General features: G+C 27.0%; 2 protein-coding genes across 2 annotated transcripts; both read right to left on the bottom strand.

The window, feature by feature from the left end:
• Nucleotides 1–74: 74 nt before the first annotated feature.
• PPL_08051a (uncharacterized protein) lies at nucleotides 75–4482 on the bottom strand (the record flags this gene model as incomplete). The annotated part of the gene is made up of 16 exons (XM_020578881.1): nucleotides 75–767; nucleotides 841–1083; nucleotides 1148–1387; nucleotides 1448–1530; nucleotides 1604–1739; nucleotides 1798–2042; nucleotides 2100–2216; nucleotides 2296–2355; nucleotides 2416–2499; nucleotides 2559–2618; nucleotides 2675–2702; nucleotides 2887–2966; nucleotides 3154–3330; nucleotides 3404–3527; nucleotides 3596–3619; nucleotides 4425–4482. Coding segments are annotated over 16 exons (2452 nt in total), but the record flags the coding sequence as incomplete, so codon positions are not given.
• A 153-nt stretch (nucleotides 4483–4635) lies between these two features.
• PPL_08052 (uncharacterized protein) lies at nucleotides 4636–13307 on the bottom strand (the record flags this gene model as incomplete). Its single annotated transcript, XM_020578882.1, has 33 exons — nucleotides 4636–4733; nucleotides 4907–5812; nucleotides 5886–6128; nucleotides 6193–6432; nucleotides 6493–6575; nucleotides 6648–6783; nucleotides 6842–7086; nucleotides 7143–7259; nucleotides 7328–7387; nucleotides 7461–7544; nucleotides 7604–7663; nucleotides 7739–7822; nucleotides 7953–7978; nucleotides 8108–8165; nucleotides 8229–8405; nucleotides 8477–8600; nucleotides 8761–8857; nucleotides 9402–10333; nucleotides 10405–10650; nucleotides 10719–10958; nucleotides 11016–11098; nucleotides 11359–11607; nucleotides 11685–11804; nucleotides 11883–11945; nucleotides 12004–12090; nucleotides 12150–12209; nucleotides 12269–12337; nucleotides 12394–12546; nucleotides 12624–12692; nucleotides 12762–12944; nucleotides 13014–13140; nucleotides 13205–13246; nucleotides 13301–13307. The coding sequence occupies 33 exons, from the start codon at nucleotides 13305–13307 to the stop codon at nucleotides 4636–4638; spliced, it is 5568 nt and encodes a 1855-aa protein (XP_020430721.1).
• Between the last annotated feature and the right edge of the window lie 942 nt (nucleotides 13308–14249).

Raw genomic sequence — 14249 nt, forward strand, 5'->3', positions numbered from 1 at the left:
GATAATAGTTGTTTGACTCTGTGGCATGTTGATTCCAATAATAACTGATTGAGTACTGTTGGTTGTCGAGTTACTAATTATCTCATTCAATGAGTAAGCAGGTCGGTTATCTGATAAAACATAATCCAAGAATCTTCCGAAATAGGTGACACCATCCTTGGTAATCGTTAAGTATTGTAAGTTATGAAGTTGATCGAATTGTTGTTTGTCTCTGATTTCCGATTGACACTTATCATCGATTGTTTGGTACTTCATCTCGGTCGCAAACAACACCCTCAGTGTATTTAGATTCGAGTTGAATGACCATCCACTTATAGTGATCGATAACTTCAAAGAGTTTGGAGGATAAATAGTTTCAATACCAGCAAAAGTTAAATTCTTGTAGACCTTAAAGTTATCTATATTGACCTCTGTCTTGAACTGTACACTCGAGTCATTTAGAACATATTTATAGTTATCCTTTTCAATATCGGATGACTTTGAATAGTTCCAATTTGATACATTGAAGTGATAGCTACTGAAGACATCTCGGAGATCGTCCAACTCTTGTATTGCAATGATATTGAATTGGAATTGTGTGTTGTTTGAAATTACATTGACGTTGGGTGATGTTGTATTTGGTTGAATTATTACAGTTGGTGTCAATGTAGACTGACAATAATAACCACCAAATCCACTATTACAAACACACTTATTGTTTATACAAATACCATTACTACTACAAGTAGAATTATCAACAATACAATTATTTGGTATATCCAAAGGATCTTTTTTGGTTTTTTTTTTAAAAAAAAAATATTAATAAATAAACATTCATTTATAATATTTATTTATACATACATATAACTAAATAAGAGGATATAAACTCTATATTATTGGTAAATACACTTAAATTTGCAAAACCAGGTGTCAGATTGGTTGTAATAATGCATACTATAACAGTAGAGTTTGCCTTGGTAATAGTACAATTTACATTGTTGACAGTAACGTTTGCCTGAATAATATTATCATGGAAGTACCCATAGAGGGTTAAGTTTCCTCCCGATTCGTAAAGCTTTGATGTTGAAACAACAATAGGTATATCTATAGAATTGTAAAGTTAGAATAAAATTTGGTTTTGTTGTTGATCATTATATATTATAATTACTTTGTATCTTTAAAGTAGTATTAATAGATTGAATTTCATTTGTTACAGTTACTATAGGGTTTCTGATTGTAGGTATAGAACTTAAAGTACAAATCAAAACATTTGGATATATGTCTGCAGGTGAACATGAAACACCATTGATTACAACTAGATAGTCCATTGTAGTATTGAAAGTACCATTGATTTCAACTCGAAGAGATGTTCCTTCAATAATACCAAATGCAGCATTGACAATACTTACTGTAGAAAAAATCTAATTAGTAAATCTTATCAATTATTAATGAAAAATAAATTACATACTATCATAGGCCCATTCGAATGTAAGTTTGGTTGTATTTACAAAAAATGAGAATGATCCTTTAGTTGCATTATTATTATTATATCTAAAAAATACAAAAAAGAAAAACAATATTAATATTAATTAATCCAGTTTGTATTTTATTTATGAAATCATACATAAAATGTGAATTTGCTGTAACCATTGTCAGATTTGCAATTTGATCCCAACCCAAATTCTTGCCAAAAATATGCATGTTGATTGGATTTGGGTTTATTGGATTGTAAACAAATAAAGTTTTATCTAATCTTGGAACTATTGTTTAAAAGATATTAATAGATATAATTATTAAATTAATACACTCCTATCATACCACAAACGAAATCAGTTGGAATTTTAACAGAAAATCTATTTTTAAAAAAGCTCCATTTACAATAGAAACAATCTGGTACTGTTGTAAGTGCTGTGCCGGTGAGATCGATATCTTCTAAATAACAAAAAGACTCTGGCAACTCGCTTATATTTGGATTGTCGGCCAAGTTCAAAGTAATTGGATAAAATCCTTCACTTGGATAATCATGAACAGGACCTACCAAGTGAGTATTATTATGTATTTCACTATAGAATGACGAAATTTTAGTAAAAATAGACTTTTATAATTGTAAAATAACCTACATTGTACTATTAGCTGCAAACCATGAATAAACTGGATAGGTTGAAGGATCTGAATTGAATTCTTGATAATGTTCTAAATATCTTGCTACTGAAATTCCACTAGATTTTCGAAGAGTTCTAGAATGAAATGATGATAATAATGTTCATTAATTAATTTGAGATCATTTAAAAACTAAAACTGAATATTAATATTTACATAGTTGATAAACTTGATAATCTGAAATCATTTGGGTTGATATTAAAATTATCTATATCTCTAAAATACAACAATATTAATTTTAAAATATCAAATGAAAAATTAAAATAATAAACTTACAATAAGTAAATACCATATCCGCTTTCAAATGATAAATTTGATCTAATTTCATTCTTATATCTTGACGGAGTAGATTTCAACTTTCTAAAAAATAAATTAAATTAATAAAATTGAAATTGAAAAGTGTTTTGGAATATATTTACATGGCTTGTCCTGGAAATTCTTGTATATTAACATCAACAGGCTGAGAAAGTGTTAATTCTCTTCAAAAGAAAAATTAGTTGAAAACTTCTTTATTAATATTTTAAATCTTACTTACATTTGTTGCATATTTGGAAAATTAGTACCTGTAAGGTTAAAAAAAGTATGTATCATTGGACCTTGGTCAGGAAATATTATAATCCTATGAATTGTGATTAATTAAAATTCTTTTTTAATAATTTTTTTTTTAATGAAATTCTTACAATTGAGTAATCTTGTATAGTAAGTTTCCATTAAAATGAACTATCCATTGATTGTTTGTATAGTTACATCCAGGCATTTGAAATAAGACTGAACTATCAAATAAAGATTGTGGTATATCAGAATTAAAAATTGAATTTTGGAAATTACTTGTTTTAGAAAAAAAAAAAACAATTAATATTTATAAATACCTATTCCTATGCAAATTATACTCACTAATTTACTTTTGAAAAGTATGTACCAAAGTTGGAAGGAAGAACAATTGGGTCTACAAATTGGACACTAAAAAATTTTTAGCCAAACTAATTCAACAAAAATAAAAATAAATGTTTTTACCTTAGTAATTCTAAATTCTTATTCTCTGGAATATTGATCAATTGGAAAATGTTTTGAGATGGATCTACAGCAGGATAGTATCCTGTGAAAACTATTCGAGCTATATTTTGAAATGCCAGTTTTTGAATAATTGGTGGAGTTCCTTGAGGAACAGCCTTATAGGGCGAATTTAAAAATCTATTTTAAAAGTAGTTTTAATTAATATGGAAGAGAATCAATAGAATACTTAATAATTAACGATTTTTCATACATCATTGAAACATTTTGTTCATTTCCAACAGTGTTACAAACTAATTGAGGAATTAAATTACAATCTATTTCTGTTAACGACCATCCAAGTTGATATTGTTTTGAAAACCATCTTATTGAACTTACTATTATTTAAAAAATTAACTTAAAAAATTTAGTTTTAAAAAAAATAATAAAAGAAACAAATACTTACAATCAGGTTCATTTATAGAGGCTCCTGAAATAAATTTGAAATTAAAATTTAAAAAAAGAAATAATAATAATATACAAAGAAAATGAATTTTCATGATAGAAATGTAAAGAGGAAAAGATAAATTTGTTCCAATATAATTTGAGTTGTTAAGTTGTTTAGGGGTCTAAATTTCTCTGGACAAAATCTTTTTATGCAATAAATTGTTTTTTTTTTTTGTTTTTTTTTTTTGTGATACCAATCTAAGATGGTATAATCATTTTCTTATTGTTACGAAAAAGGAGGAGTCCGATTCCTTAAGATATTTGCAAATTTCAGCCAAAATTTTTTGCAAAAAAAGAACAAATTATTTTTTTTTTGTTTTTTTTTGTCGCACCCCCACCAGAAAAAAAAGATTTTACGATCTTTTATATGATAACTTGTTTGGAATGATGGTGGTTGGTTCTCATAATCAAAATGTATTTTTTGTGTTCTTAAAGTTGTCACCATCATCAACCCTCACCGATGAATCAATCAGAATCAAATTAGGGTATCCGTCATAGATATTGTTAGCATAAACTCCAAACCTTTATATTATTGTTTAAGAAATAATAATATAAATAGCTCATAAAGTGTAAAATCATCTCTTCAAGAATCAAGATAATTCCATGATATTTAAACATTTTACCTAATACAATATGTTGATTTCAATTTATAATCTTTTTTTTTAGCAAAAGAGAAAATAGTATTTTTAATTTACGTGCTTACATATCTTTATTATTACTATTAAGCTGGCAAGTTTGCTGTTAGCATTTTCAATATTCTTTTCGTTTTACTATATAAATTAAAGTACCAGGTAATGCAGCAACTGCAAATACATCAATAGGAATGACGATAGCGACCAACTTCATTGATTTCAATGATGACGTGGATTCTTTGCAATCGGTTGGTTCACTTGATGGATCAAACAGAACAGAAAATCAGGATCTATTAGTGTTTTTTGACTCTGTGGCATATTATTGGAATCAGTTAACTGATTGATTGTTGTTGAGTTACTAATGATCTCATTCAAAGAGTAGGTCAGGTCTGTTATCTGATAAGACAAAATCCAAGAATCTTCTAAAGTAGGTGACATCATCCTTGGTAACGTTAAATATTATAGCTATTTTTTTTTTTCCGAAAATTTTCCAAAAATCCCAAAAACATATAAAATTTAAGCTTATTGTTTTAAATTAAACATTTATTTATTTGTCTCACTCAATCTAGATAGTTTAATTTGAACTTTTTCTTTTTGTCTGATAAATCTATTATGCCTGTGAATGAATATGGCCATACCGACAATAAGAGCAACACCAACAATGACAACAGGAACGATGATTGCTACTAACTTCATTGATTTAGAAGATGATGGTGAATCTTCTTTGCAATCTGTTGGTTCACTAGATCGGTCAATTAGAACAGAAAAATCGGGATCGATAATAGTTGTTTGACTCTGTGGCATGTTGATTCCAATAATAACTGATTGAGTACTGTTGGTTGTCGAGTTACTAATTATCTCATTCAATGAGTAAGCAGGTCGGTTATCTGATAAAACATAATCCAAGAATCTTCCGAAATAGGTGACACCATCCTTGGTAATCGTTAAGTATTGTAAGTTATGAAGTTGATCGAATTGTTGTTTGTCTCTGATTTCCGATTGACACTTATCATCGATTGTTTGGTACTTCATCTCGGTCGCAAACAACACCCTCAGTGTATTTAGATTCGAGTTGAATGACCATCCACTTATAGTGATCGATAACTTCAAAGAGTTTGGAGGATAAATAGTTTCAATACCAGCAAAAGTTAAATTCTTGTAGACCTTAAAGTTATCTATATTGACCTCTGTCTTGAACTGTACACTCGAGTCATTTAGAACATATTTATAGTTATCCTTTTCAATATCGGATGACTTTGAATAGTTCCAATTTGATACATTGAAGTGATAGCTACTGAAGACATCTCGGAGATCGTCCAACTCTTGTATTGCAATGATATTGAATTGGAATTGTGTGTTGTTTGAAATTACATTGACGTTGGGTGATGTTGTATTTGGTTGAATTATTACAGTTGGTGTCAATGTAGACTGACAATAATAACCACCAAATCCACTATTACAAACACACTTATTGTTTATACAATTACCATTACTACTACAAGTAGAATTATCAACAATACAATTATTTGGTATATCTAAAGGATCTTTTTTTTTGGTTTTTTTTTTTAAAAAATATTAATAAATAAACATTCATTTAAAATATATATTTATACATACATATAACTAAATAAGAGGATATAAACTCTATATTATTGGTAAATACACTTAAATTTGCAAAACCAGGTGTCAGATTGGTTGTAATAATGCATACTATAACAGTAGAGTTTGCCTTGGTAATAGTACAATTTACATTGTTGACAGTAACGTTTGCCTGAATAATATTATCATGGAAGTATCCATAGAGAGTTAAGTTTCCTCCCGATTCGTAAAGCTTTGATGTTGAAACAACAATAGGTATATCTATAGAATTGTAAAGTTAGAATAAAATTTGGTTTTGTTGTTGATCATTATATATTATAATTACTTTGTATCTTTAAAGTAGTATTAATAGATTGAATTTCATTTGTTACAGTTACTATAGGGTTTCTGATTGTAGGTATAGAACTTAAAGTACAAATCAAAACATTTGGATATATGTCTGCAGGTGAACATGAAACACCATTGATTACAACTAGATAGTCCATTGTAGTATTGAAAGTACCATTGATTTCAACTCGAAGCGATGTTCCTTCAATAATACCAAATGCAGCATTGACAATACTTACTGTAGAAAAAATCTAATTAGTAAATCTTATCAATTATTAATGAAAAATAAATTACATACTATCATAGGCCCATTCGAATGTAAGTTTGGTTGTATTTACAAAAAATGAAAATGATCCTTTAGTTGTATTATTATTATTATATCTAAAAAATACAAAAAAGAAAACAATATTAATATTAATTAATCCAGTTTGTATTTTATTTATGAAATCATACATAAAATGTGAATTTGCTGTAACCATTGTCAGATTTGCAATTTTATCCCAACCCAAATTCTTGCCAAAAATATGCATGTTGATTGGATTTGGGTTTATTGGATTGTAAACAAATAAAGTTTTATCTAATCTCGGAACTATTGTTTAAAAGATATTAATAGATATAATTATTAAATTAATAGACTCTTATCATACCACAAACGAAATCAGTTGGAATTTTAACAGAAAATCTATTCTTAAAAAAGGTCCATTTACAATAGAAACAATCTGGTACTGTTGTAAGTGCTGTGCCGGTGAGATCGATATCTTCTAAATAACAAAAAGACTCTGGCAACTCGCTTATATTTGGATTGTCTGCCAAGTTCAAAGTAATTGGATAAAACCCTTCACTTGGATAATCATGAACAGGACCTACCAAGTGAGTATTATTATTTATTTCACTAAGATGAGATTTTAGTAAAAATAACAAATTTTAAATTTTTAAAAATCAACCTACATTGTACTATTTGCTGCAAACCAAGAATAAACTGGATAGGTTGAAGGATCTGAATTGATTTCTTTATAGTATCGTAAATATTTTGGTCCTGTAATACCTCCAGATTTTTGAAGAGTTCTAGAAGTAAAATAATGTATTATTAATTAGAGATCATTTAAAAACTAAAACTGAATATTAATATTTACATAGTTGATAAACTTGATAATCTGAAATCATTTGGGTTGATATTAAAATTATCTATATCTCTAAAATACAACAATATTAATTTTAAAATATCAAATGAAAAAATCAAATGAAAAAATCAAATAATAAACTTACAATAAGTAAAATCCATATGCACTTTTAAATGATAAATTTGATCTAATTTCATTCTTATATCTTGACGGAGTAGATTTCAACTTTCTAAAAATTAAATTAAATTAACAAAATTGAAATTGAAAAGTGTTTTGGAATATATTTACATGGCTTGTCCTGGAAATTCTTGTATATTAACATCAACAGGCTGAGAAAGTGTTAATTCTCTTTTAATAGAAACATTAGTTGAAAACTTCTTTTTTGAATATTTTCCTTATTAAATTTATTCAAATCCTACTTACATTTGTTGCATATTTGGGAAATTAGTATTTGTAAGGTTAAAAAAAGTGTGTATCATTGGAGATTGGTCAGGAAATATTAAGAACCTGTAAAAATTATGATTAATTAAAAATTCTATTTATAATAATATGTATTTTTTGATATTTTACAATTGAGTAATCTTGTATATATAGTTTCCATTAAAATGAACTATCCATTGATTGTTTGTATAGTTACATCCAGACATTTGAAAAAAAATTGAACTATTAAATAAAGACTGTGGTATATCAGAATTAAAAATTGAATTCTTGAAATTGCTTGTTTTGGTAAACAAAAATAAAAAGTTAATATTTATAAATATTTCTTTTAGAAATTACTACTCACTAATTTACATCTGAAAAGTATGAACCAAAATTTGAAGGAAGAACAATTGGGTCTACAAATTGGAAACTGAAAAAAAATAAAAGACTAGTCAAAAAAATATTAAAAAGAATAAAAAAAATAAAAACTTACTTTAATACTTCTAAATACTTATTCTCTGGAATATTGATCAATTCAAAAATGTTTTGAGATGGATCAACAGCAGGATAGTATCCAGTTAAAACAATTCGAGTTATATTTTGAAATGCCAGTTTTTGAATAGTTGGTGGGGTTCCTTGAGGAGTAGGTTGATAGAGTGAAGTTACATATCTATTTTTAAATTAGTTTGAATAATCAAGAAAATTATTGAATCCAATACTGAATAGTTAAGAAAATCTTACATTATGGAAACATTTTGCTCATTTCCAACAGTGTTACAAACTATTTGTGATAAGGCTGTACAATCTACTTCAGTTAACGACCATCCTAGTTGATATTGCATAGAAAGCCATCGTATGGAACTTACTATTTTTTAGATAGATTAAAAAATTTAGTTCAGAAAAAAGTTAATAAAAAAATAAAAAGAAATACTTACAATCAAGTTCATTTATAGAAGCTCCAGAAAGGTATTTCAGATTAAAAAAAAGAAATAATGAAATACAAAGAAAATGGATTTTCATTATACAAAAAAGAACCAAAAATGAGGAAAAGAAAAATAAAATTTGTTCAACGACAGAGATTGAAATCAAAGAACACTTTGAATAAATTACATCAATATCTAACTGTGAATTTTTAAATAATTGGTCGGTAAGTTGTTGAATTTGATGATATCATTTACGAAAAGAAGTCCGATATCTGAAGATATTTTTAATAATAAAGGTCAAAAAAAAAAAAAATTACACAAAAAGAACAAACAATTTTTTTTTTATTTATCCCACCCCATCAGATTTTTATGATCTTTGAAAAAGGATTGATGGTTGTTGGTTCTCATAATCAATATTTTTTGTGTTCTTAAAGTTGTCACCATCATCAACCCTCACCGATGAATCAATCATAGATATTGTAAGATCTTTATAAAGTTTAAACTCCAAACCTTTACTATTCAATACTTTAAGTAATAATAGCTCATAAAGTGTAAAGTCATCTCTTCAAGAACCAAGACAAATTTTATGATATTTAAACATTGATCAAACTGATCATCTTTTTTCATATAAAGGAACAAAAAAAATTGTACTATTTTAATATACGAGTTTACTGATCTTTATTTAATCTTGCAAGTTTACTGTGGAGCATTTTTTGTTGTTTGCGATATTCTTTTCGTTTTACTATATATATTATTGTACCAGCTAATGCAGCAACTGCAAATACACCAATAGGAACGATGATAGCGACCAACTTCATTGATTTAGAAGATGACGTGGATTCTTTGCAATCGGTTGGTTCACTTGATGGATCAACCAGAACAGAAAAATCAGGATCGATAATAGTTGTTTGACTCTGTGGCATGTTGATTCCAATAATAACTGATTGAGTACTGTTGGTTGTCGAGTTACTTATGATCTCATTCAACGAGTAAGCAGGTCGGTTATCTGATAAAACATAATCCAAGAATCTTCCAAAGTAGGTGACACCATCCTTGGTAATCGTTAAGTATTGTAAGTTATGAAGTTGATCGAATTGTTGATTCTTTTGAATATCTGATTTACATTTATCTTCCAACTGATCGTATTTCATCTCTGTCTGTAGGAGTACTCTTAGTGTATTTAAATTCGAGGTGAATAGCCATCCACTAATTGTGATTGACAACTTCAGAGAGTTGACAGGATAACTATGAATGATACTACCAAATGTAATGTTTTGATTCACTTTGAAATTGTCGATATTGACTTCTAGAGAACAACCGGCACTCGTATCATTAATAATATACTTATAGTTATCGAATTGATTGGTACTATTAGTTGAATAAGTCCATTTCGATTGATTAATCGAGTTTCTTATGACTGTATCACGTAGATCATTCAACTCTTCAATTGCAATAATATTGAATTGGAAATGTGTGTTGCTCTTACTAACGACAACATCTGGCGATGTTGTATTTGGTCTGAAAATTATAGTTGGAGTTAACTCTGATTGACAATAGAATCCACCGAATCCATTGTTACAAATACATCTATTATTGAAACATTTTCCATTACCACTACAGTCTTTCGAAGAATTACTTGAACTCGATATACAGTTATTAATTTTTTTAATTGGGTCTATATATTTAAAGTTTATTAATTAGTATTTAATTTCTTTGATATGGTAATAAGTTAATATATTTACTTACAAACAACTAATAAACTCTTTGATCTAAAAATTTTGTTATCAGTATTAACTTCAAGATCAGCGAATCCTATTGATAGGTTACCAGGAAGATTGCAATGAATTTCATTGCTATTGGACTCTATAATGTTACAGGTAATGTTGTTGACAGATACATCTAATACAGTGATTGTCTCTGGGAAGTATCCATAAAGCAATAGATCTCCACCAGTTTCCAATAGTTCAGAGGTTGCTGTTACAACAGGAGTATCTATTTAATATTTGTTTTTGTTAATAATCTTTATTGCTTTTTACAATCAAAATATTTTAACAACTTACTTCGTATTTCAAATAATATTACAAATGTTTGATAGGTACTGTTTACAGTAGCGATATTATATTTGGAACCAACTGGATTATAAACATAGCAATTTAAAAAGGTAGGTTGTATCCTTTCAACCAAGCATGGCTGATCATTGTAATCAATTGTATAAATAAAATCTTCATTAAACTGACCAAAAATATCGATTCTAAGTGAACCTTCATTGACAGATCCAGTGGCTGTATCAAGTTTAGTAGCTACAATAAAATGTTAATATGATTAGTTTAATTTCTTTGTATTTACTATTAACATACGATCTGTAACCCATTCTAATGTTAAATTCTTGTTATAAATAGTAAATGTCTGCTTTCCTGATGGTTCACCACTAGCTGGGAAGCTGTATAATATATTAATAATTATTAAAATTAACAATTAATGATATAGTAAAATTATAATACTTTACGTGTATATTGAATTTGCTCTGACCATCTTCAATCCAGGGATTGGATAGAATCCGAGATTCTTTCCAGTTACTGTAATATTAAAAGGTGCAGGATTTGATGGTGTGTATACAAATAAATATTGGTCGAATGATGGATCTATAAAAATTATTAAATTTAATAAAATATTTTATATTACTATGAAAGTAAAATATACTTACTGCATTCAAAGGTTTCAGGTAAAGTTATTGGAAAATAAGACCAAAACTGATTCCATTGGCAAAAATAACAATCTGGAATCTTGGTTACTGATGTTCCCGACAAATCGATATCAAAAAGATAACAAAATGATTCAGGAACCTCTCCAGTTATTCCTGGGTTATTTGGTAGGTGAAGAGTTACAGGATAGAATCCTTGTCCTGGGTAATTTGGAATCTGTCCAGATAAACTCATATTCTTCAAAACACTAATGTTTTATTTTAAAAAGATTATTTTTTTGGTTAAAACATTGTAGATTTTTTTATCAAATATATAAATTCTTACACTCTTGCTCCTTGGTCAAACCAAGATACCGAAGGGAAAACTGCTGGAGAAATAGAATCTACAGCATAGAGAGATGATACATTTATTAAATTGGAAAAGAAATTAGATCCTGAAATTGTACTATTAAAAAAAATACAAAAATAAATTAATATATATACAATTAAAGAACAATTATTTTTTTTTCAAAAATTAACATACACTTGGTCCATTTTTGGAGCAAAAGAAAAATCAGTGGGTGTAAACTTTATCTTTGAAAGAGTTCTAACATAATAAACTATATTAGTGTGATTCATTGATATTTTTAATGGGGTATAATTACAGTGTTTTAAGATTGGGATATTGACCAGAAATTGTTAGATTCGATTCATTTGGGTTAACATCATATAATGTTGTTGAACGTAGAATTCTTTTGGTATAATATCGATTAGTTATAAAAATTTTAATCAAAATAAAATAAATATTTACAAATTTGATAATCGAGGCATAGATATAGAAACATATATTGGAGCATCAGCTATAATATCACTTTTAATAGAATAAGAATTAATAAAAATTAACTAATTTTTTTTAATAAATATACTTACACTGAATATAAATTTGGATAATTATCAGATGTTAAATTGTAAAAGGTGGATTGTGTAGCATATGTCGCTCTTTTAATAAAAGAGTTAGTAAATTATCATCATAAATAGAAATAATAAATACATACAATGTATTCAAACCTGGTAATTTTACATTTGGATTCAACAGAACACTGTATGAAGAACTAGTGAATTTAGAATCTCGAAAAGTAAAAGTTAATGTATTAGGAGTGAATAAAGTTGAAGGAATGTTGGAATTAAAAGTTGTATTATAAAATCCACTATATATTGTTGCAAACATAATTAGAATTAATAAAAGTTTGATTTTTATGATAATAATAATTTGTGGTATAAATACATTTGACCAAGAGAAAGATATACACCAAAGTTATTTGGTAATATTACTGGGTCATATAGATTGTATAAACTATACAGTGATGAAAATTTGGTTAAGATTCGCTCAATATTCTTTATTTAAAAAGTTTTAATAACTTACTTTAAGGTGAATAGTCGATTGTTTTCAGGAACATGAAGAAGTACCATAAAGTTTTGATTTGGATCTTTTACTGGATTGGATGTTGCAAAGGATATGTGTTCCAGTGCATTGAATTTAAGTGAGGAAACAACAGGTACAGCACCTTGATCAATTACATGATTAACATCTTTTAAAAACATAAAACTAATTTATTTTTTTTTAAATTGGTAAATAGAATGTTGTTTCAAAGATAAAGATTTTTTAATATCATACATCGATGTTATATTTTGGGCATTACCAACAGTGATACATGATAAAAAAGTTGATATTTTACTACATTCTGTCTCTGTCAAAGACCATCCAAGTTGGTATTGAATAGAGATCCATCGTATTGAACTTACTAGTATTTAATTTATTATTAATTTAAATTGATTTTCAAGATTTAGAAAATCTTGGATACTTACGATCTGGTTCATTCAAAGTAACTTGACCAGAGGTGTAATCTACTAGTAGATTAATAAATAATAAATAAAATAATATGTTTTTAGAAATATTGATACTATACATTTTTTTAGATTATACAAATATATAATATATTTTAAATAAATAAATAGTTCGACAGTTGTATTTAACTTTATTTGGGTTATTAATGGTTCTTAGGTTTAGGCTCAGTTTTTTTTTTTTTTTTTTTGATCCCGATGTTTTGATTTGTCGATTGATAAACAACACCATCATCAAGTTTGATCTTTCCTGTTTCATCTAAAAATGTGTAAATATGTGTGATTTGTGTTTGGTGATATCACCAAAAGAATTCAAAAAATAACATGGAGATTGATCTTGCTTTTTAATTAAAGATATTAATATTATCTTTGTGGCGGTATCATGCAAAGATGCTTATTTTCTCTTTGAAAATTGGAGAAACTGCAAAAGAAAATCCATAAATGCCATTTTTTTGCCACCTTTGAACCAGATTTTTATTATGTCATCTATTTTCATTAAAAATTTGCTTTGCGTTTGTAGGAACAAAAAAGTAGCGTCATAAAAAAAATAGCAAATGAACAATAATCTAAAGAATCAATTATATGATCATATATATTTGATGCTATTCTATCTTTATTAATTACCTAATCTGAAAGTTTTTATTATTTTAATTGATTTGTACCAATAAATATATTTTAAAATAAAAAAATAATCTTAATCTATAATAATTTAATGTTAATTATTTTTTAATTAATTGATCGTTAGTAGTGAATCATTTGATAAAATAATAAAAATTAACTTCTACTAAGGTGTTGTTTGTTTATTTGTTTGATATGATGTGAAGTGAAGTGAAGTGAAGATACATGCAACCAAAACTAAAAAAAGTGTTGAAATTCAAACCAAGAATTATTTTATCGCATGGCAAAAAACAGCAGTGCAAAAAAGAATTTAATTAGAAAAAAATAAAAAAAAATACATATTTTATTAAATTATTGAATATGATAATTTTTTGATTTTCTATGCGAATAA

The sequence above is a fragment of the Heterostelium album genome, assembly GCF_000004825.1.
Source record: "Heterostelium album PN500 unplaced genomic scaffold PPL_scaffold8, whole genome shotgun sequence".
Lineage (NCBI taxonomy): Eukaryota > Evosea > Eumycetozoa > Acytosteliales > Acytosteliaceae > Heterostelium > Heterostelium album.